The 21,870-nt window shown below is 41.1% G+C and overlaps 3 protein-coding genes across 7 annotated transcripts in view; 2 read left to right on the top strand and 1 right to left on the bottom strand.

Moving 5' to 3' along the window:
• LOC132978376 (tripartite motif-containing protein 16-like) overlaps window positions 1–15,844 on the top strand; it is a 29,717-nt gene extending 13,873 nt beyond the window's left edge. The window contains exon 2 of the mRNA XM_061043545.1: window positions 14,000–15,844. Within this exon, the coding sequence (XP_060899528.1) occupies window positions 14,000–15,708 (1,709 nt within the window). The 3' untranslated portion in view covers window positions 15,709–15,844. The remainder of the gene's footprint in view (window positions 1–13,999) is intronic.
• Window positions 1–16,639, top strand: part of LOC132978377 (tripartite motif-containing protein 16-like) — a 36,881-nt gene extending 20,242 nt beyond the window's left edge. For all 5 annotated transcript variants that reach the window (XM_061043548.1, XM_061043547.1, XM_061043550.1 and 2 more), the window contains exon 3: window positions 16,133–16,639. The gene's annotated coding sequence lies outside the window, so the exon portion shown is untranslated. The remainder of the gene's footprint in view (window positions 1–16,132) is intronic.
• Window positions 570–20,292, bottom strand: pitrm1 (pitrilysin metallopeptidase 1). The gene is made up of 27 exons (XM_061043524.1): window positions 20,001–20,292; window positions 18,351–18,456; window positions 17,956–18,062; window positions 17,324–17,475; window positions 13,199–13,313; window positions 12,392–12,488; window positions 11,260–11,420; window positions 10,782–10,908; window positions 10,506–10,594; window positions 10,136–10,264; window positions 9,331–9,444; window positions 9,041–9,137; window positions 8,439–8,573; window positions 8,039–8,177; window positions 7,137–7,253; window positions 6,886–7,015; window positions 6,589–6,709; window positions 5,586–5,662; window positions 5,304–5,469; window positions 4,962–5,062; window positions 4,432–4,552; window positions 4,290–4,340; window positions 3,383–3,495; window positions 3,100–3,222; window positions 1,453–1,598; window positions 1,033–1,135; window positions 570–895 (listed from the first exon to the last, which is right to left on the bottom strand). Exons 1-27 carry the CDS (start codon window positions 20,045–20,047, stop codon window positions 802–804), a joined length of 3,078 nt encoding a protein of 1,025 aa, XP_060899507.1. The 5' UTR covers window positions 20,048–20,292; the 3' UTR covers window positions 570–801.
• Window positions 20,293–21,870: the final 1,578 nt, after the last annotated feature.

The raw sequence follows: 21,870 nt of genomic DNA, 5'->3' as shown, positions 1-21,870 counted from the left end.
GGTCATTATGAAGCACTTATTAGTACCTTATCTACATGACCATAGTCTATAGTTAACAGGTCATTATCTAAGAGTTTGTTCTCATTACACTCCTGATTACAGCTCATCGATAGAGAGTTAGGAAGTTGTTGAACATGAGTTATGATCTTGATATGCTTTTGTTTACTTCTACCTCATAAGGGTCGTACTAAGGGGAACATATTAAGATCATAATTCATGTTCAAACACTTCCTAACTTAGGAACCAATGAAAATGTGAAATTTGTGGAAAATAGGACCACAGCCTCCATACATGGGGCGCGCACAAAAACCACAAGACTACCTGCGCCCCACAAAGACCAACATGACCTGACTGAGTGTTTGCACAGGACTCAGTTTGTTGTTTGAATTAGACAGAACGGCTCTGATGTTCTTCCTCTGCTCTGAGTTTCCCAGAGTAAACCACAGAAGAAGAAAGTCATTTATATCCTGCAGAAAAAAACAAAAACCCTTGATTGAAGTTTATATAAATGATATATCTCTTGATGATACTTTTGCAATGATCCCAAAAAGAAGAGCTCACTCACATAGTGTATTCCAACATGATCATATATTTCATTAAATATATACAGAATGAAGACGTATCTGAACCATGACAGCAGCTCTCAGTCCTCCTCTTGATATTGTGCGCTTCAGCTTTTTGACTCTTTAATAAAAAATCCTAACCGTAGACTTTCAGCATTCAGTACAGAATAAGTCTTGCAGCTGTGATTCTCCAGAAGTCCAGTTGAGTATTTAAATCACAAGTTACCTACAGACTGGATTATTTTACGATCCATGAGGGATCTTTTTTAATCGCCTCGTTCTCTGGACCCAAGATAGCAACTCCACACGTCCTCTGACCGACGCCGAGGTATCTGCAGCGAGGGGGAAAACAAGACACGAGTTAACACTTGATGTGGGAATAAACGGGAACAGTTTGTCAGTCTGTTTTTTCTTTTAGCTTCTCCTTCTCTTCATTTCTGAGTTATGTATGGGGACATAAAGTTCGTACCTTTCAGCCACTTCCACCAGACTTTGGTGAGTGACCGCAACAAGTCTTTCTCTGTGATTCTGCTTCATCTCATCGGTGACTCCGCTGAGGAAGCGACCCATTCCTGCAACACAAACACAGAGTGAACAAACCAGACAGCTAAGAGATAAACTAGAGACAGTGACGGCTTTACAACAGAGACGGAGACTAAGTTAATAAAACTAATGAAGATCTCTTCATATCTGAACTTGCTTATAATTCAACTTTCTACTCATCCTTTTATTCATTAATCCTTTAAAAGCTTTTAACCTCCATTAAAGACTTCTAATGTTGAAGTTCTCAGTAATGTTCTGAGATGTTAAATCTCCAGAGATCTGATTGGAGGAGGATCAGGTGAGGCATCCTGACAGCAGCTGGAGGGATCACTCAGTCGTTCCTCACCTTTGTCCGCGGGGGCCACAGGCGAGTCTACGGCCGAGAACACTGACAGTTTAGCTTCATCGATGTCCTGCTGGGTGAACTGTCCCGACTTCGCCCAGTCCACACCTCGACGAAACGCAGACAAGGTCTGCACCGAGTTTGGATCCCTTAGAGAAGTACGAGAAAGAAATACAAAGTCAACAACACACTGTTCAACTCAAAGAAGATTCTTTTTAAACGTAGAAGTCATTTGGAATATTTTATTACAGCTTCCAAAAATGCCCCATGATGACTTCCCTTAGTAAATTGTTGAGTCTTCTATGTCTCTTTTTTTCCAGACAGATCGCCTGAATATTCTTGTAAGATAAATATTTTGCATTTTGGACAAAGGGAGGAAGAAGAGGTCACATCTGAGAAGCTGGCAACAAATCTCTTTCAGCAAATCAACTCAAATTTCATTAGATTAGAACAAAATAAGTGCTGCTGCAACTTTGGTTCTTTCACTTCTCTCTCCTAATCTTGATTTAAAATACATTTTAAAGGTCACATATACTGTTAAATACACTTCACCATGTTTCTCTGACACTAACATGTGTCTCTAGTCTGTCTACAAACCCCCCAATGATGAGAAAAGTCCATCCTCTCCATCTTTTCACTGCTCCACTTTTCAGAAAATGTGTGCTCAAACAGGCCGTTTGGAGATTTTCCCTTCATGACATCACAAAGGGCAGTAGCCCCTCCCCCAGATGGGTGACACTCCCACAGCTAGGTGTTTGTTCTGCCCTCTGAGTCTGCCTTCTCACCGTAAACAATAGAGCAGGTAGCGAGAAAGCCAGAGACACCCGAGCACTTCCAGAGAGGGGGCGTGGTCAAACACAGCTCATTTACATATTTAAAGAGTAACTAAACCCTAAAACCACTTTTTTCATCTATAAACCTCTGTATTTGAGTATTAAGTAGTGTTATGGATCAATCCAAGTCCCAATCTCGACATTTGAGTACAAAGTATTGAAATTTGAAATATGGTGTTAGAAATGTGCATAGTGTCTGCCCTTCCGTTTGAAAAACTTTAACGGCTGTGTGGAGTACAGTACTACGTAGGAGTGAATTACTACGTCACCAAACCTATAAAAGCCTCGTCACCCGACTCGGTGAACTGTGGGGAGTCAAGTGTGTGTGTGTATTTGTGTGTGTGGGGCAAACATTGTATCATGTTGCGGCTGATAACGGCACGAAGGAGTGAGTGGGCGTGTCTTACGTGTCAGAAACAGCTCATTTACATATTTAAAGGTACAGACACAGAAACAGCCTGTTCTGAGCAGGGCTGAAATAGAGGGGTTTATAGACATGATCAAATACAGGATCAGAGTGGATTTAGAACAAGAAACTTCACACACATGTTTTGAGGAGCTCTGAGACTTATTTAAACAGGTTGAAGAGGAGGAGGATATGTCACCTTTAACTTTATGTATTAGATTACATTAAATACACCTATTTACCAAAATGCACATCGTTTTCTAAGGTTCGAGAAAGCGTCTAAAGTCCTGAGTGTATATAAAACATTAAACTTATTTCAGCCAAGGCAACAAAATGAACTGTTATTGTCGTCAGTACAATTTCCACAATGCTTCTTAAAACTTTGATGAGTGTGGTGTCGCGGCCTCTCACCTGTACGAGTAAAAAGAGAAAAGACCTCCTCCCATCCTGGCCCCGCCCCCGTAGGCTCCTCCCTTCTCCCTGATTTCTCCATGCAGAAACTTAGCCGTCATCATCCTCGCCAAGATGCACAAACTTTAAGAGAAAAAAGGAAACAAAAAGTTTTTATTACACTTTAGATGAACTAAAAGTTACATGTAGAAAAAAAAAGTAGAAAGACAAAGAACTGTCCGTGTAAATCAGACTTTTAAAGGAAGTGCTGTCATTCATCCCTGCCAGGTACAGGTGTGGTTACCTGGCGTAGTCGTGGTGGGAGAAGGGAACCGTACGAATACTCTCGCTGATAAAGTGAACAGGGAAGGGAAGCTGGAAGAACGTTTTCATCTGACACGACTGGAAGTTGTGCTCCTGAAATCAGAGAAGATGATCTTTACTGTCACTGTACAAGTACAACGAAAACCTGCCGAAGCACACCTGCAGAGAAGTAGTTAAATATAGAACAACTACAAATACTAAACCCACCAATATATATATATATATATATATATATACAAACAAGATGTACACTATGGTTTAAAGAGTGCTGAGCGGTACTGGTGGAATATTGTACTCAGGTATTAAAAAAACACAAGCGTTATATTTATAATCTCATGCATCCACAGGACTTTGTTTTGAAGGAATGTCTCATAATAAAGGACAAAATAAAATTACAGGTGATCTCACAACTATTGAAATCAAAGGTTCAACTGTTTTGTGTTGGTGTTAAATTGTTATTTTTGGGTTTCTATGAGAGGGCTTTTCCTCATCTTTTCCATCATTTTATCATCTTTAATCTGCAGAGACGGTTCTGCCTTTAATATAATGTGAACTCACTATGGCAGGGATATATTTAGAGGAGTGGTTCTTAATGGGTTTAGCTTTAGGACTCACCACCATCTCCTCCTGCGACCAGAGTTTCTGATATTTGTCAAACAATCAGGTTTATTTTCAATTAAAGATGTTTCAAAAGATGTGACAGAACAAAGATACAGAACATAGAACTTTACAGACTTTTTGACACCATTTTTTTCCCCTAGGAAATCAGTCACGACCCACTGAAAACAGCTCTGTGACCCACTTATGGGCCCCTACCCACCAGTTGAGAACCACTGACATAGCGAGCAAACAAACACAGAAATTTAAGATGTTCCTGAAAGACTTACAGAGATGAGTTTCCGGCTCAGCCCCGAGACATCCGATGGGTCGAGAGGCAGCTTTAGAAAAAAAATCAAGAGAATATTAAAATCTAATTTTAAGAATTATTCTGCCTGCTTTAATGTTTTGATTTGTTTGTTGATAGTTTACCTCAATAATGTTACTTCTGACCGGTTTGCGCTCCTTTCTGTTGTCAGCCACGTCCTTCATGAAGCTCTCGAGCTGTGCTGCCGTGTCCGACATTTTCTGTGGAGTAGCGTTGATCGCACACCTATAAGAGACGAACATTTTAACTTAGAAAGGAGTAAGTATGACGAGCATGTTACACACAGACCCTTTATATTGAAACCATGTTGCAGTAAAAGAAGATTAACTACAGAATACTGACGGTTTTCAGCCCAGACATTAAAACAGATCAGAGCACTTTCTGTTCATCATTCAAAAATCTATCACCATGGAGGCGACCATAGCCTAGTGGTTAGTGGACGCCCCATGTGTGGAGGCTGTAGTCCTCCAAGCAGACGACCTGTGGCTCATTTCCTGCTTTCCCCACTCACTCTCTCTCTCTCTCTCTGATTTCTGACTCTGTCCACTGTCCTGTCTCTAAAATAAAGGTCCAAAAAGCCCAAAAACAAAACCTTAAAATAAAAGAAAATCTCTCCTCAGGTGTAACATCTCACCTCATGTTGTCGGGGTTGAGAAGGTGCTTCTTGATCCTGACGAGCGTTCGGATGACTTGGCTGAGGTCGGACATCTCAGCGACCCTCTTCATAAACTTCACCTGAAGTAATCATTGATAAAAGATGGATAAAATATGAAGCGAGAGAATGGAAAAACAAAAAAAACTAAATTGTCTCTGCTTGTCAGAAAAAAATCATGCTATACTGTATGTCTTAAATCTGCGTCTGCATAATTTACTTCAAGCTTTAAATCAATATGACATCACTTCTTAAAGCTGACGTGCAGGAGTCAGACACTTTATTGTTGACATAGCATGAGGTCAATTATCTTTTCAGGGTCACCTGTTCCATCCCACCAAACGTCTCATTGAGGTCTCCTGCTGGAGTCAGGTGACGGCCTGCACGTGTCATGGCGTACATGTGGCCCGAGTAGGAGATCCCATTGGCTAACTCCTGTGCTGACATCATCACTAGCACTCTCAGGCGCTCCACCTCGTCAAAGTGGGGGCTGTAGTAAAAAAAAAAAAAAAACAGAAAACTGATAAATATCGAGCTGTCTTCTCAGCCTCCTCGAATTTCAGGACACATTTTCTCTTAGTTTATAAGAAGTGATGGAGGACGTACTTGTTGAATATGTCGCTCCACAGATGAAACATGTGAGGAAGGTTTCTCTCCAGGCAGGAAGAGGACAGGAGGACACCCTGGAACAGAGAACACAGAGACAAGACTCTTCTTTGATTACCTGTTTTATAGAGATGTAATGTAACCAGCAGCAGTTAAACATTGAACCAAGATAAATCACAACCTCTGTTTATGTAACACACGATCACTCAGTTTAAATTTCTGCAGCTTTGAGGAGACATTTGATTTTTGAAGGGCGACGCAGCAGAAAGAAGATGGGTTTCCAAAATGCACAAGAATCATCATAATAAAGAACAAACATTTAATTAATATAGAATAAAGTTACTAAATTACATGTGATGTCATATATGAAGGAACCTGACATGAAGCAGCATACTTCATTACTCCATTCATCCATTTTCTTCCACTTATCAAAGGTCAGGTCTCTGTGGCAGCAGTAGTAAGTCAACCCAGACTTCCCTCTCCCCAGTTCCTCCTGAGGGATTCTGACATGTTACCAGGCCAGTGGGGATACACACAGTAATCCCTCCAGTAAACTCTGGGTCTCCCCCGGGGTCTCCTCCCAGTTGGGGCGTGCTCAGAAGACCTCAAAGGGAGGCGTCCAGGAGGCATCCTAATCAGATGGCCGAACCACCTCGACTGGCTCCTTTAGATTTGAGGGAGAAACGGCTCTACTCTGAGCTCTACCAGAATGTCTGAGCTCCTCGCCCTCTCTCTAAGACTGAGCCCAGCCGACCTCTGGAGGAAACTCATTTCAGCCGCTTGTATCCACCATTATATCTTTCTGTCATCACTACCCATAGCTCATGATTGTAGGTGAGAGTCGGGACGAAGAGCGAGCGGTAAATGGAGAGCTTTGCCTTCAGGCTCAGACTCATTCCCTACATCATCTAAAGTATTCTTGTCCAGAAATGTCTCTGTCCAAACCTTTTTTTTTTATCCATATATTTGTAAGACTTTTCAAACACAGTAAGCTGGTACTGACCTGCTCGTACATGTCCAGCTGGGTGGAGTCAGGGACGACCTGGGTGGAGACAGACATGCCCCCAGTCCTCAGCTCCATCTGCTGGGACTGTTGTCTGTAGTCCAGACCTCCACAGCCCATCCTGATTTAACAAACAGACACACATGCAATCTTTAAAATGCTTTCAAACACCACCTGTCCAAACGTTACACAAATACAGAAAAGATCAATAAAGCATAATATCTTCAAACTTTTCATATACCAGGTGACACACTTTTAAATCTTGCTCTGGTCCAATCGACTGTCAGGTGAACTTACTTGGTGACAACGCTGCAGAAGAGCGGGACATAGAGCCTGAGGTCCTCCGGCAGTGTGTTGAGACTGCACATGGCTCTGAAGTAAACTAGCCCGTTGGTGGGCTGCTCACAGTACTGCACCGGTACGCCGACTGAAGGAGACAAGTCGAAGAGGAAACATTTTAAGGGTTTTAACCACAACACTCTTAGATGATTCTTCCTTGTTGTGTATCATGTTTTATAAACTTGTGTAGAGTGGACACTGGGCTGTACCTGCTGTGCTGATCTGAACAGGAGTAACAGGGATCGTGGGCTCAATGTCAGACACTTTCAGCGCCGGCAAACAGGAGGCGTCCTGCGTTTTGCTCTGAGCAGCCAGCAGCTCCAGACCTTTTTCCAAGAAGAAGAAGAAGAAGAAGAAGATGAAACAGACACTTAAATCAGAAGTGCCTCAATCAAATCCTTCTGAAATGTTTCGACAAGTTTTACTGGTTGGGTCATAAACAGAAAAGTGAATGCAGGTGAAATGTTCTTTTATGGTTTTCCATCAGTAAAAGTTTAAGGATAGTTCTCTGTACTTTAATGTTTCTAACAAGTCCCCTCAAAGACGGTCTTCAATATTTAAGGCCAACTCCTCACCCCCTCGGACTAAAACTGGTAAATGACACTCAATTCAGTAACACTGTTGTCTGTCTTTGAAAACTTATAGAGCAGCTTTGAATGATTTGCAGCTCAAAAAACATCTTATTTATCTGATACTGGTGTCAGTAAAAAACACCTCAAGCCATTTAGCGCCCTCTGCTGACTCATCCTGGGATTACTCCAACATACGTTAACCTCATGCTCTATAACTCTGCCTATGTTTAGTTTGAACATCCAGCATTGTAATATATATAACTATATGACTAAATGAGGGATCTAGAATAGGTCAACTTGAATATATTCTGTTTACAGTCACATTGCAGCGCTTGATTTTTTTTTTTTTCCCAGTTATTGTGTTAATCTGATGGTTTATTGGATTTTTTGGGGCTTCAATCAAATCAATCAAGCAGCCAATAAAAGCCTGTTTGCGTCAGACAATTCTGTGTGAGTTCACAGAGTCAAGCTCAGAAAGTGTTTTAACAGAAGCAGAGAAATACAGATTTCCTCCGTGGAGCAGTTTCAATCATTTGTACCTTTTTCATAGATGTCTTTTTTGTCGCTGTCTGACAGAGCATGGATCTTTTTCTGGAGCTTCTCCTCCTCGGCTTTGGCCTGTTTCTCCAAGTAGACCTCATCCGGACTCATGGACAGGGTCAGCCTGTGTGTGTTCTCCTGTAGGGGGGGTAATGGGGATTTGAAGAGGAAGAGAAAAAACACAAATTATACAGAAAACCTTAAAAGTTCATGTTTGTTTGTCATGATCTTAAAACACTCCAGGGCTGCTGAGGTTGACCTTAAGAACAGACCGAGTATTTCCCCCTACAGAGAACATTAGTGAGACTTGTAAAAGGTTTATTCTTGTATTTTTTTTAAACCTTTTTTTCACATATTTCTGGATGTTTTGAAGAAAAGTACTTTCCCAGTGTCACACACCTTAAAGTAGTGCTTGACTTTGTCCTGGAGGAAGCGAGGGTTTTCCTTCAGGGTCTGTTTGAACTTGGCAACGCTGTCGTTGATCTGCAGCAGCTCCACCGGGTCGCCGTCGTGGTTCCACGATGATGCAATGTACTAGAAAAAACAAAAATACATATACATACACATACAGCCATGAATAATGAAACAGACATGAGGAATATGCAGCAGAATCCACAAAGCGATTATAACATTACTGACAAAATAAAGCTAATCTAAGTGTCCTGTTTGACTCTTACATTGATGTATAGTGTTTGAAACTTTACTTCTCATACACATGTGTAATCCCTTTAAATATTATACTCTCTGTGATTACTGAGTTTACTGCAACTCATCAAAAAAATGAAGAAATCAGCAAATAAACTGCTGTGAAAACAAGCTCATCTCATACGTTTAGACATGTTTAAAACATTCTGTATTTGTATAGAAATACACAGAGTATATAGTGGTAGAAACACAAGATTTCAGCAGAGACAACATAACTAACATCATCATTATTCCTGACATATCTCACACATAGAGGTTTCTAAATACATGCAGTGTCCTTGTGTTTGTGAACTCACCGAGGCCAGAGACAGGCCGAAGTTTGTGGACTGGTGCTTCATCTGGATCTCGATCTTATGCAGGAGAGCGTCGATTCTTTCCTCCTCAAAGCCGCTCCTGATGAATGATGACGAGGAGTCATTTTATCTTATGTGCCGTTTCAATTTCAGGTAACCAAGCAACTCATCATCCTTCATGTGCAAGTAGACCTTACAGTTTATTACTTTATCAAAACAAGCTGACACTTAGAGAGAGCAAGTTTGTAAACATATATTAAACTCTTAAATACAAAAGGGAGTGTGGGACTTACTCGATGATGTCGTTGATGGTTTGGCTGATGATTTGCTTCACTCTCTCGGTGTCCTCCTCGGCCATTCCCTGCAGTCCTATACTGAACGACGCCTCTTTGGTGCTGCCGTCATATCTGCAGAACACAACATTTCAGAACAATGCAATACTCTGAGCGCTGTCTGCAGCACGAGGCAGAACATCACAGCTCAGCAGCAATACACTAAAATGTTAAATCTATCTTTTAATAGACATTTCTAAAAGAAAGTTGTCATCTAAGTAGCTTAGCAAAATCATATAGATGAAAACCTGTCTTTAAAGAGTAACTAAACCCCCAGAGTACAAAGTATCTAAATTTAAATTTCACATATTGTGTTAGAAATATGCATAGCTACGGCCCTCTACAGGTTGAACCCAGCTACTGCAATTACATTCTTCTATTGGCTTATCTGGTGTTTAGAGAATTGCATGGATTGACAATAACTGAAATCTTAGCAGCTGGCCGTAAAATATTTACAAATGTGCCAAAACGAGGATGTTTATTTTAAAACATTAGAGCCATAACATTCAAATCCTCCAGGGGGCATCATCCCCATCCTCTCCTGACCCTCTCTGTCGTCTCCATCGGCTGTCTCAGCACTGACAGATCAAATGGTTCTGGACCGTCGATGTCATGGCCTCAAGGCGCCTCTGGATCAGAGAAGTCCTCCACATTAAACCAAACTTCTGTCCTCGCTGCTTCTCCAGTCGTCGCTCTAAATAACCTATCTGAGCTTGCTGATCAGTTTATTTGTGAGAGTTTGTTACTTTGCGTCCTGTGTACTCACCCTACAACAGAGGAGAAGTCAGTTCCTATATTGGGTTCGATGAGAGCTTTGTAGAAGGGAGAGTTGGGTCCAGAGATCATGAGAGACGACAGCAGGCTGAGGGTGAATCCTTCAAATGTGTCAGTGATGCTGCGCGGGAAAAAAACAAAGAGATTTTAAATATTTCTGAATAACAGGACTCGCTAAAAACTTCACTTTGAAAGAAGAGAATTGTTGAGTGAATCCTTTCTGTACTGAGGGAAAGCTCTCAGTCTTTAAAAAGCCGTCGACATGACAACCAAGATGTAGTGAATAAAGAGGAGGATGGAGGCTCTTTTTATGGCTTCTCCCATCTTAATGCAAAATAAAAAGAAATGATTTTCGGTCTTACTCTCCCAGCAGGTAGCTCACACACAGCGTGTTCTGCCGGGCCGGATCTGGAGCCAGAGCGTCAGGGCTGCAGGTCACATGGTCCTCTCTCTGGGGAAAACATTGAGATTCACGACGACATCAAAACGACTAATCAATGTATTTCAGTGTGTTAATATAAAAGCATGCAATAATCAGATAGTCTATTTATTTAAACAATGAGCTTTTGGTTGTAACATGCTGAAGGAGACATTTTAGAGTAGAAGTTACAGATGCTGGTCTGGATTATGACACTCACAGGGCTGCTCCAGTGTGGCTGGGGGGGGACCTCTGTGTTCGGGTTGATGCGTTCAAACTTGGACAGAGCTTCGTCTTCGATCTGCTTCAGATGCTGCTCCAAAGACAAATCTCCATACGTGAAGAACCTGAGGAACACATGGAGGACACTCTCAGGGGTGTTGTACATTTTTTTCTGAGCAATTTTAAAACCTGCATGTGAAATTATTTTTAAGGAATTATGATCATTCTGAAATAAGTAAGACCAATAAAGCATGAAAAAGACAAACTAGCATCAGTTACCATCAAATTAAAGTTTCCTGTGTTTCATATCTACTGTGTCAATGTGAGCCTGCATCATTCTGCTGCAGGAGATTATTAAATGCAACAAAGAAAAGATTCTGCTGGCTAACACCTGCTCTCATCTCATTTCTTCACAGCACTTTACAGTTTCCTGTCCCTTCTAGGCTCACAGTGTACACGTGTGTGTGTCCATGTACCTGGCGTTGCTGGGGTGGTAATGCGTGGCGTGGAACTGCTTGAGCTGTTCCCAGGTAAGGTCAGGGATGGCTAGAGGCTCTCCTCCTGACACCACAGAGTACGTGTGGTCTGGATACAGCTTGTTCTGGAGATGCTGGGCGTACACGCGCTCGTTGTCGGACTAAAAAAAAAACACACACACAATCAAACGTTAAACAGTCACTGACAAATTCTTATTTCAAAACCATTTATCTGATGTCACCTGTTCATCTCATATCTGGAACTTGTTTCACTGCTGTTGCATTAAGCCCCATGTCCGCATAGCATTTTTTTTTTTTTAGCTTTTTCTGAGTGTCTTTGTTCTATTGTTCCCAATGAGGAGAGAGCGTTTGCAGCAAAGCGCAGCGTCCAGCGCCTTTCTTCCGAGTGCTACGCCTAATTTGTGCGGTCACTCCGAGCACTTCAAACTAAAAATCTTTAAACTTTTCATGAGGCCGCTGTTGACGTCACCGGCGCTTTTCTTTCAACCAGCCAATCATAAAGTTCATCAGTCGGGTCCTTGCTCTGTGTCTTATCGGAGCCGTGATAGCGGGGATGTCATTATTATTGAGCTCATCATCCAGGAAAAATTTGGAGGTCAAGCATCCTCCGTTTGATGCTCAAAGTGACAGAAAAAATGTATAATATGTAGAGAAAAGCAACGGAGCAGTGTCGGTCATACAGGAGCTGTTGTCAACAGACTGTTGCCATAGAGACAGGACGGACGTGCAGCGCTTTTATTCTCAGCGCACAGTCAGCTCTTTTCTGCCTGAAAAAAAAAAAAAAACGCTAGGTGGACACAGCAGGGTCTGAGTTGTTTTGTTGTTTTGCCGCACTCTTGTTTTTTCTTAAAACAGAAGACTACTAAACCGTGAGCAGGCATAATTTTAACTTTGCTCCATGATGTCATAACATATTTAAATTGAGTATAAATATAAAAGCAAGAAAAAAAACACTTGGCGTTACCACGAACCACTTCACTCTCAAACTGAATCCATGAGGTGCTTTTAGGTAACATGAAATATAAGATATCTGAAGCTACTTAAAAGAACACTTTAACTTCACTATACTGTATCTACATATAAAACTATGATTCAGAACGTGTAGACTTACAAAAGCCCCTTTCATTTCATTGAACACCACTCCTTTAAAGACCAGAGGGGAGTTGGGATCTGTTGGGTTTTCATTCTCCAGCCTCCAGCCCTCCTGCCTGCAAAATCAACACAAACAGAAATGAACAAGTGAAGAGCAGATTTCATCAGCGACTGTTGTGATATCAGAAAGGTCTTGGACTCTTTTAGGCTGGCTACACACTCGACAATATTCAAATCTTAACCTATTTTAAAAATGTGGGAGACCAAAGACATAAGGACAGCTAAATGATTCTAAACATTATAATCCTCCAACTGCACACACTAGACGATTTGACCCGACTGTGAGACCACACACCTGCAATTTGTAGAAACGAGTTCACAGTGGTGATCCCACAGACACGAGATCTCACAGATACTCGTGTGATCAAACGTGACTTCAGAAGAAAAACAAATATGGAGGACAGTCGAGACATTAAAAAGCCACTCATGTTGTTACTCAAGCTGCTCTTCTTTTTCTATATTCCTCTTGGCTCAGGGCACAGTTATGTTTGTGTTCACTGGCATGTTTGTGAGCTGTAAAAGTGATGCTCTCTTCGCTCTCTTTTTGGCAACTGCAGGTATTCAGTCGAGGCAGCCCGATCTGGAATGGTAAATATCAAACATGTTTTGTATTTAGGATTTCCAGATCGGGGAGGCTCTGACTTAACAGCTGACTATAAAGACAAAATCTTCACTGAATATTTAAAAGTTGACTTTTGCTACAATGCTATCAAGTCAAATAAATACAAATATGAAACAAATATGAGAAGCAGCAGTCGCGACTCACCAGAAATCCTGCTCTCGTAAACACGGGAAGAAAGCTGCATCCAGATAGACCGAGAGAAGATTCTGGAAGTCTTTTCCATTTTGGGTTGAGAACGGATACATGGTGTAGTCACTGGCTGTTTATGAAGGGAGGCAACAACAAAAAAACATGTCAGACATAAAGCTCATCAGCAAGCCAAGAATTAAGAAACAATCATTTCAAGTATGTCTAAAGACAATATCAATGATCTGCTTCAATCATCAGTTTGACCATCTGATAGACAAAAATAAGGAATAAAGGTCAGGTCAGTGTATTTAATCCAGCATGTGAACCACCAGTATGTGAAAACACCTCTTCCAATGGTGGTGAAGTTCAGTGGAACTCTGACGCCTCCCTGTGGTGTCTCAGATTTTCACAGCTTGTAATGCTGGTGCTCACAGGTAGCTTCGTTCTGACAGTAGTTGTAGAACATGTTCAGTTGTTCTCTGTGTTTTATTCACTTCTTTTTACATGTGTGACTAGAGTTTTTTACATGCTTGCTTATAAAGTTTGCTTCCATGTAACAGAGAGTGGTTATGTATTCATGTAGAGAATCTGCCCTGTCAGAGGAATGAAACATGAATCAGAGCTTGTTAACCCGTCGCTCTTCTTTCTGCTCTCAGACTCAGCCAGCTCCACTCTAACGTTTATTTCCTTGTTCCCTCCCCTTTAGATCTACAGTTTGAGGATGGGTGCAACCAACATGTGGGACGGTGCAAGAGCAGACACTGAACAAACACATGCTGTGTAGATCAGAGGTGAAACTATTGATTTCTAAGGGAGTGAAACTCAGACAGCCGTTGTTACAGAGAGGAGAAATGGCGCAGAAAGGAGTTCAACTAGACCGGGAGGCCTTCTCTTGTTCAATCTGTCTGGATCTCCTGAAGGATCCGGTTGCTATTCCCTGTGGACATAGTTACTGTCTGAACTGTATTAAAAGCCACTGGGACACAGAGGATGAGAAGACAATCTACAGCTGCCCTCAGTGTAGGCAGACCTTCACACCAAGGCCTGTTCTGAGGAAAAACACCATGTTAGCAGTTTTAGTGGAGGAGCTGAAGAAGACTGGACTCCAAGCTGCTCCTGCTGATCACTGCTATGCTGGACCTGATGATGTGGCCTGTGATGTCTGCACCGGGAGGAAACTGAAAGCCTGTAAGTCCTGTCTGCAATGTCTGGCCTCTTACTGTGAGAAACACCTCCAGCCTCATTATGAACTACCTGTCTTTGAAAAACACAAGCTAGTGGAGCCCTCCAAGAAGCTCCAGGAGAACGTCTGCTCTCATCATAATGAGGAGATGAAAGTATTTTGTCGTACTGATCAGCAGTCTATCTGTTATCTCTGTTTAATGGACGAACACAAAGGTCATGACACAGTCTCAGCTGCAGCAGAAAGGAGCGAGAAGCAGAGAGAGCTCGAGGTGAGTCAACAAAACATCCAGCAGAGAATCCAGGACAGAGAGAAAGATGTGAAGCTGCTTCAACAGGAGGTGGAGGCTATCAATGGCTTCGCTGATAAAACAGTGGGGAACAGTGAGAAGATGTTCACTGAGCTGATCCGTCTCATGGAGAAAAGATGCTCTGATGTGAAGCAGCAGGTCAGATCCCAGCAGCAAACTGAAGTGAGTCGAGTCAGAGAGCTTCAGGAGAAGCTGGAGCAGGAGATCACTGAGCTGAAGAGGAAAGACGCTGAACTGGAGAAGCTCTCACACACAGAAGATCACAACCAGTTTCTACACGACTACCCCTCACTGTCACCACTCAGTGAATCTACACACTCATCCAGCATCAAGATCCGTCCTCTGAGGTTCTTTGAGGATGTGACAGCAGCTGTGTCAGAAGTCAGAGATAAACTACAGGACGTCCTGAGAGAGAAATGGACAAACATCTCACCGACAATGACTGAAGTGGATGTTTTACTGTCAGAACCAGAGCCCAAGACCAGAGCTGAGTTCTTAAAATATTCATCTGACATCACACTGGATCCAAACACAGCACAAACACGGCTGTTATTATCTGATGGGAACAGAAAAGTAACAGTAATGAGAGAACAACAGTCTTATTCTAGTCACCCAGACAGATTCACTTATTGGTGTCAGGTCCTGAGTAAAGAGAGTCTGATGGGACGTTGTTACTGGGAAGTGGAGTTGAGAGGAGAAGTAGTTTATGTAGCAGTCACATACAAGAATATCAGCAGAGCAGGGAGATCAGATGAATGTCTGTTTGGACGTAATGACAAATCTTGGGCGTTAGATTGTGACAGCAACAGTTATAACTTTTGGTACAACAAAGTCATCACTCCTGTCTCAGGTCCTCAGTCCTCCAGAGTAGGAGTGTACCTGGATCACAAAGCAGGTATTCTGTCCTTCTACAGCATCTCTGAAACCATGACTCTCCTCCACAGAGTCCAGACCACATTCACTCAGCCTCTACATGCTGGACTCTGGTTTTATAATTTTGAAGACTCTGCTGAGTTGTGTAAGCTGAAGTAGACAGAAGTCATTAGGGGACAATGTGTGAACATCTGTGTTTTTTTTCCATGTTTCTAAAGAAAGCTGATTATACTTTTCTTCACTGCACATACTACGGTACTTTGACGACACCAGGAAAGCCACATTTCTGTATTTCATAGATTTCAATATCATATGTGGACGTGTGACCTTCCTCTGACCTGTCTCTTTGAGCCCACTAGTTTTCCTTGCACCACAGGACCTCCGTATAGACATTCTGTTAACCTTTCACCCTTTCACACGTGCACATGCACGTCTTCAAAAGAATAATGTAAACGGAAGTTTCCTCCTTCTCTTAGATTATTTCTTCTTTGTTTTGTTTTCAATGTTTTGTATTGTTGTTGTTCTTTGTTAGGAGTCTTAGAGTATTCAGAGTAGCGCTATGTTATTATCATTAATGTTAAAGGTCACATATTATGTAAAATAAACTTCACCATGTTTCTCTAACACTAATATGTGTCCCTGGTCTGTCTACAAACCCCCCAATGATGAGAAAAGTCCATCCTCTCTGTATTGTGCCTGCTCCACTTTTCAGAAAATGTGTGCTCAAACAGGTCGTTTGGAGATTTTCTCTTTATGACATCACAAAGAGCAGTAACACCTCCCCCAGGTGGGTGACACATCTCATTTACATTTAAAGGTACAGACACAGAAACAGCCTGTTCTGAGCAGGGCTGAAATAGAGGGGTTAATAGGCATGATCGAATACAGGATCAGAGTGGATTTAGAACAAAAGACAGACAAGTTTGAGACTTATTTAAACATGTTGAAGAGGAGGAGAATATGTGACCTTTAAACCATGAAGGCTGTCAGTGTTAGTGATGGCTTTTGTTCTCTTATCTGTGCTGTATTGCTAACCATCAACTATTTGTAATGATGTAAAGTTTTGAATAAATTTGCAATTAAATGTATAGTTCATTTGTATAAATCTCTCTGTCAGACCAAATTAGCAGTAACCCCCCCCCATTGATAGAAAAATGTACAATGAGGTATCTTAAAACATGAATTATCATAATCTAAAAACATCATAACACAATTCTAATCAGAAAGCACAGAGGCTGAAGGCTGCAGGAAATATTATCAGACAAAAAAAGTTATGAAGAATACGTTTTTATGCTCCTCATATGTGGAAGACACCGCATCTGAAAATCAAAGTAACAAAATCTCTGAATAATAAAATTTAAAACAATGTAAGACCTATCTTTTTAAACAGACTTTCAGTGGAGAATAACATTTTAGAAGATGTCTTGTTTGAAAGACTTTTACTGATAGGACCAAAACCATTTTCAAACCAGGCTGTAAACATGTTCATTCATGCTGTAAAAAATGTTTTTTTGGCTGTGGTGTGTATGTGACTTCCTGGAGCCAGCCTCAAGCGGACCCTTCACAAACTGCAGGACTTTCAAGGTTGCCACTTGGTATGAACGCTACTCTTTTTATTTTAATACTTTAAACATGACAGTGAGGTTGAAAGTCCTGACAGAAAAACACATAAAAGTCTAACTGGCTCACTCGTTCTTAGAGTTAGTGTCATCAGTTTTTCATTCAGTAAATCTATATGATGTGACTAAATCATTTTAGGATGAGTGTTTTGTACCTGTGAAAGCATTCATGAAGGTGGACAGGGACCTGTTCAGCATCTTGAAGAAAGGGTCTCTGCAGGGGTACTTCTCAGATCCACACAGCACCGTGTGCTCCAGGATGTGTGGGACCCCTGTGCTGTCCATGGGGGTCGTTCTGAACTGGACACTGAAATACAGAAACAAGTATAAGTGGAATTTCTTTAAGATACACAGGTTGGCTGATCTACATTTCAATTTCATACTGGGAGAATCTTAAACACAGGTAAAACATATAATCTAGTGTAGTAGTCAGGAGCACTCTAACCAAGACCAAAACATACCCGAGACCGGAGTGCGCCGAGGCCGAGACAAGACCAAGACATTTAGGGATCGAGGCCAAGTCAAGACCAGTACCAAGGCAGGACGAGACCGAGGCAAGATCAAGAGGCGTTTCCTTCCAATCACAGTAATAACTTTGAAAAATAGCCAATCAGTGGTGGTCTTGACCGGTCATGATTTAAAATCTAGAGTCCGCCCAGTCTGAGACTGAGAAAAAATCAATTCCGAGACAGAGAGTGGTCTCGAGACAGCTCTTGAGAACGATTTACTACAACACTACTACAATCATTAAAGAAAATTAAAGAAGTAGTATACACTTAAGACCAACCTAAAGAGGTTATTCGAGTCATCTCTGGCTGCATGGAGGTACTGAGCTCCAGTTTTATCGTGGGTCAACTTCACTGCGGTCAGGAACAAGTCAGGGACGGCAACAACCTGAAAAAACAACAAACAACGACAGAAAGAGCAACACCAGTTATCTTACATGAAGGCTCACGGTCTCAGTCAGAGAATTAGACCTTACATACACAACAAGGTCAATAAAAATATAAAGATACATTCAATTATAAAAAAATATTTCCTTTTAAATTGCTGATCAACATGTAGAGCATTCGTCCACTGAATTAGCCTCCTGAGTGTTCATACAACATTTCTTTAAAAGCTTTTAATTGGCCAATAGAAAATAATCGGATGACATTGATTGAATTGAAGCATTTCACCCACCTCTCTGACTGTGAATCCATGGATTTTCTGTCCGGGTCGGTACTGACTGGCCCTCTCTATTGCTGAAGTGCTCTTTAGTCGCCAGGTACTCTGCTGCCCGTTGAAACTGGGATGAAAAACAAAGGTTTAAGATAACAGGTAATAATAGAAAACACCTTGAAGAAGACCAATGAAGATCGATTTTTGATAATTTGCTGTACACTATTCTCACAGTGTTAAACAGCTGATTCCCTCATACACAACTTTCTGACAGTAAGTTTATATTTAAAGCACAAACTTTAACTACCAGGGTGCATGGAGAGTGAAACTTCTGAAGAGGTGAAAAAGAAACAGCAGCACAGCAGACAGATGCATTTCGACTTGTGGCCTTCATTACTCTTTCATTACAAAACATATCCAAGATGAGCATATTTACAGTAGAGAGAGCATGTCAGTGAACTATGAGGGCAAAAAAACAAATAATTGTTCATTAATCATTTAGAGGACTTATGTCCCAGCAGGACCTGGAAAAACTTGTCCATGCTTTTATCTTCAGTCGTCTTGATTACTGTAACAGTGTCTTTACAGGTCTGCCTAAAACATCAGTCAGACAACTGCAGCTGATCCAGAACGCTGCTGCTAGAGTCCTCACCAAGACCAAGAAAATGGATCACATCAGTCCAGTTCTGAGGTCTTTACACTGGCTCCCAGTCTGTCAGAGAACAGACTTGAAAATCCTGTTGCTGGTTTATAAAGCGCTGAATGGTTTAGGGCCAAAATGCATTAGTGATCTCCTGATTAATTACGAACCATCCAGACCGCTCAGGTCGTCTGGGACAGGTCTGCTCTCTGTCCCCAGAGTCAGAACCGAACATGGAGAAGCGGCGTTCAGTTTCTATGCTCCTTATATCTGGATCAAACTCCCAGAAAACTGCAGGTCTGCTGAAACTCTCAACTCTTTTAAATGGAGGTTGAAGACTCACCTGTTTACAGCTGCCTTTCATTAAACAGCTTTAATTAGATTTTAAACTTTAACTCTGCACTGTAACTTTTAACTCTTTTTATATTTTTACGTTATTTATTTCGATTAATTTCATTTGAATTATTTTTACTTGAACATATGTTCAGATTGAATAATTTCAGTGATTTTTTAAATGTTCTATTTTAATGTTTCTTTTCTTTCCTCTGTCATGATGCTTTTTGATGTCTTGTGTGAAGCACTTTGAATTGCCTTGTTGTTGAAATGTGCTATATTAATAAACTTGCCTTGCCTTATCGTAATCGAGGTAAAAATGTTCAATTAATCGTGATATTGATTTGAGGTCATATCGCCCTGCCCTAGTGAGGGGTGGTGGGGGCTTTAACATATTATTTATGTGCTATAAGGGGGAGGGGGGGGGGGGGGGGGGGGGGGGGGGGGGCATACCTAGTTATGATACTCCAGTAATACAATTTAATATTGACCATAGTAGTACTAGATGTTTAAATGTAAAATGCTGAAAGAGATGACTTCTCATGTCACGTTGCATCATCAGAGCACACATAAGACAATATCAAATCATATTTTACATTCAGTAGATAAACAGTGTAGTGATAATAAAAGGTGAATAACACTAAAAAAAATAGGATTTAAGTGATTAAACTACAGACTCTGTGACGTCATTGACTCACCTCACATAGCGAAGTTTCTGGAGCACCGCCTTCGTCTGCCGAAACATGGTGCTGTCAGCGGCTTAAATAATTTAATAATATATCTACTGCCAACGTGTTCGGCTATAAAAACGCACAGTATGAATTCAAAGTCGTCTGTAACGTCTCATTAATTAAGTCCAGCATCCCAGCTCCGTGTCCTCTCCTCTCCACGCCGTCTGTAGAAATACTGTTGACACGTTGGGTTAGTTGCGTTCATAAAAAATGGCGGCAACAACTGCGCAAATCGCCGATTTGAAAGTCATCTCCTGCGCAGTTATGCTCGTCTCTCTGTTATAAAGCTCTACATGGACGTGCTGAGCAATTTTTTAACATCCGCAACAAGCTTAAACCCCGACCCGTAAACATGCTTGATTGTGATTGGTCAGAGCGGGAAGAAGACACGATGTGATTGGCTGTACGTCATGTCGCTAAGGTTACCAAACCGTGACTGGCACAGGTCATTTTTGAAGGGCAATACAATTGTAATGCGACGTTTAAAACATCTGATTTCAGTATATTTAAGAAGCTTGTAATGTAACTTGAATGTTTATAAACTATCTATAAAATTAACCTTTCGTTTATGTGACGTTGAATGTAATGTAGCCTCTTGTCCAGCAGGTGTCGCTGAAAGATCGTGTTTAGATCGTTTCTTCCTCTAGATGTCCACTATTTTTCAAAAGTAGACTACCACAAAAGAGGAAAATAAGTAGGCATATCACTAAAACAAAACAGTTTATGGAAACAGGGAAAAGGGATGCTACAGTCCCCTTTATTTATTTTTTTCAAATTTTTTATATGCACAATTCTCAAGATTGTCACTCAGTATTTCCCAAAAACATAAAAACTTGGCATTTTATTGCAAATAAAAGGCAGATAAAAACATTTACATAGAGTCTCTGTATCATAGATTTTATTTTAATTAACCCATTGATTTCTCCAGGTTAGATTAGCAAGTAAAAATTACTATTAGGCCTATAAGCCTGATATTTGACATTTTTTCTATTGTTATTTTAATCAAAACCTACTGCAACCAATTTGTGACTTATTGATCTTCTAGGGCTAATGGGAGAGTTGAAATAACTATTTTTATTATGACTTACCAGGAGTCTGTACTCTATTATGAAATCGTGGGATGTCAAATCTTTTGTCAACTTTTTATTCAATCTTCTTTTATGATCTTTATTCCTTAACAAGTGAAGTATGGACTTTAAATAAGTGACACCTCGGAGGAGTCTTAAGGCACCCATTGGTCCACGATCCCCAGCTGGTAATTTAGCCTTGTCCATCGCACATTGCATGAGTAGAAACTTTTAAAATAATGTTCTCAGTTATAACAATGTAAGGATGGTTTTCCTGTGGAGTCCAGCAAGGTGCAAAATAACTATCCAGTAAAAAGTTAAGCATTCAACCTCAAACAAAGAGTTGCATATAAAGCTGCGTTTTATACTTTAAAAACTCAGAGAGAAAGCAGTATCAGTGCAGAGGTGATGTCCTTGCTGCGTCTGCCCTATGGGGTCAAATCCAGCCCTAGGCCCTTTTGATGCATGTAATCCCCACTCTCTTGCCCTAATATTTCCTGCCTCTCAAAAAGGGCAAATGGGGGGGGGGGGGGGGGCTTTGGCCTGTTGGGGCTCCATCCTTGGCTGAAAGCAAGTTTGTGCGAAACACTGTGAAAAACAATCAGCAAACAGAATGAAAAGGAAGGTTATAAGGTACCATCTGATTGGTTTAAGCCTACACAACACATCAAACCGAGATGAGATCTTAATATGGGACTAGAAAATATACATGCTGGAACCCCCCAGCTCTATTTGAAACTTGTTTCTCCCCTGTGAAAAAAAATCTCCCC

Source organism: Labrus mixtus, chromosome 8 (genome assembly GCF_963584025.1).
Source record: "Labrus mixtus chromosome 8, fLabMix1.1, whole genome shotgun sequence".
Classification (NCBI taxonomy): Eukaryota; Metazoa; Chordata; class Actinopteri; order Labriformes; family Labridae; genus Labrus; species Labrus mixtus.
Note: the sequence above shows the minus strand (reverse complement) of the source record. Positions and strands in the feature narration are given on the sequence as shown.

What these genes read in the sequence shown, in the direction of transcription:
- pitrm1 (XM_061043524.1), bottom strand. Translation starts at nt 20,047, where the DNA reads ATGTTTCGGCAGACGAAGGCGGTGCTCCAGAAACTTCGCTATGTGAG. An exon ending in AGCCACACTGGAGCAGCCCT is followed by an intron (nt 10,595 to 10,781) that starts GTGAGTGTCATA and finishes TGTTTTCCCCAG; the next exon opens with AGAGAGGACCATGTGACCTG. An exon ending in TGTTCAGATCAGCACAGCAG is followed by an intron (nt 7,016 to 7,136) that starts GTACAGCCCAGT and finishes TGTCTCCTTCAG; the next exon opens with TCGGCGTACCGGTGCAGTAC.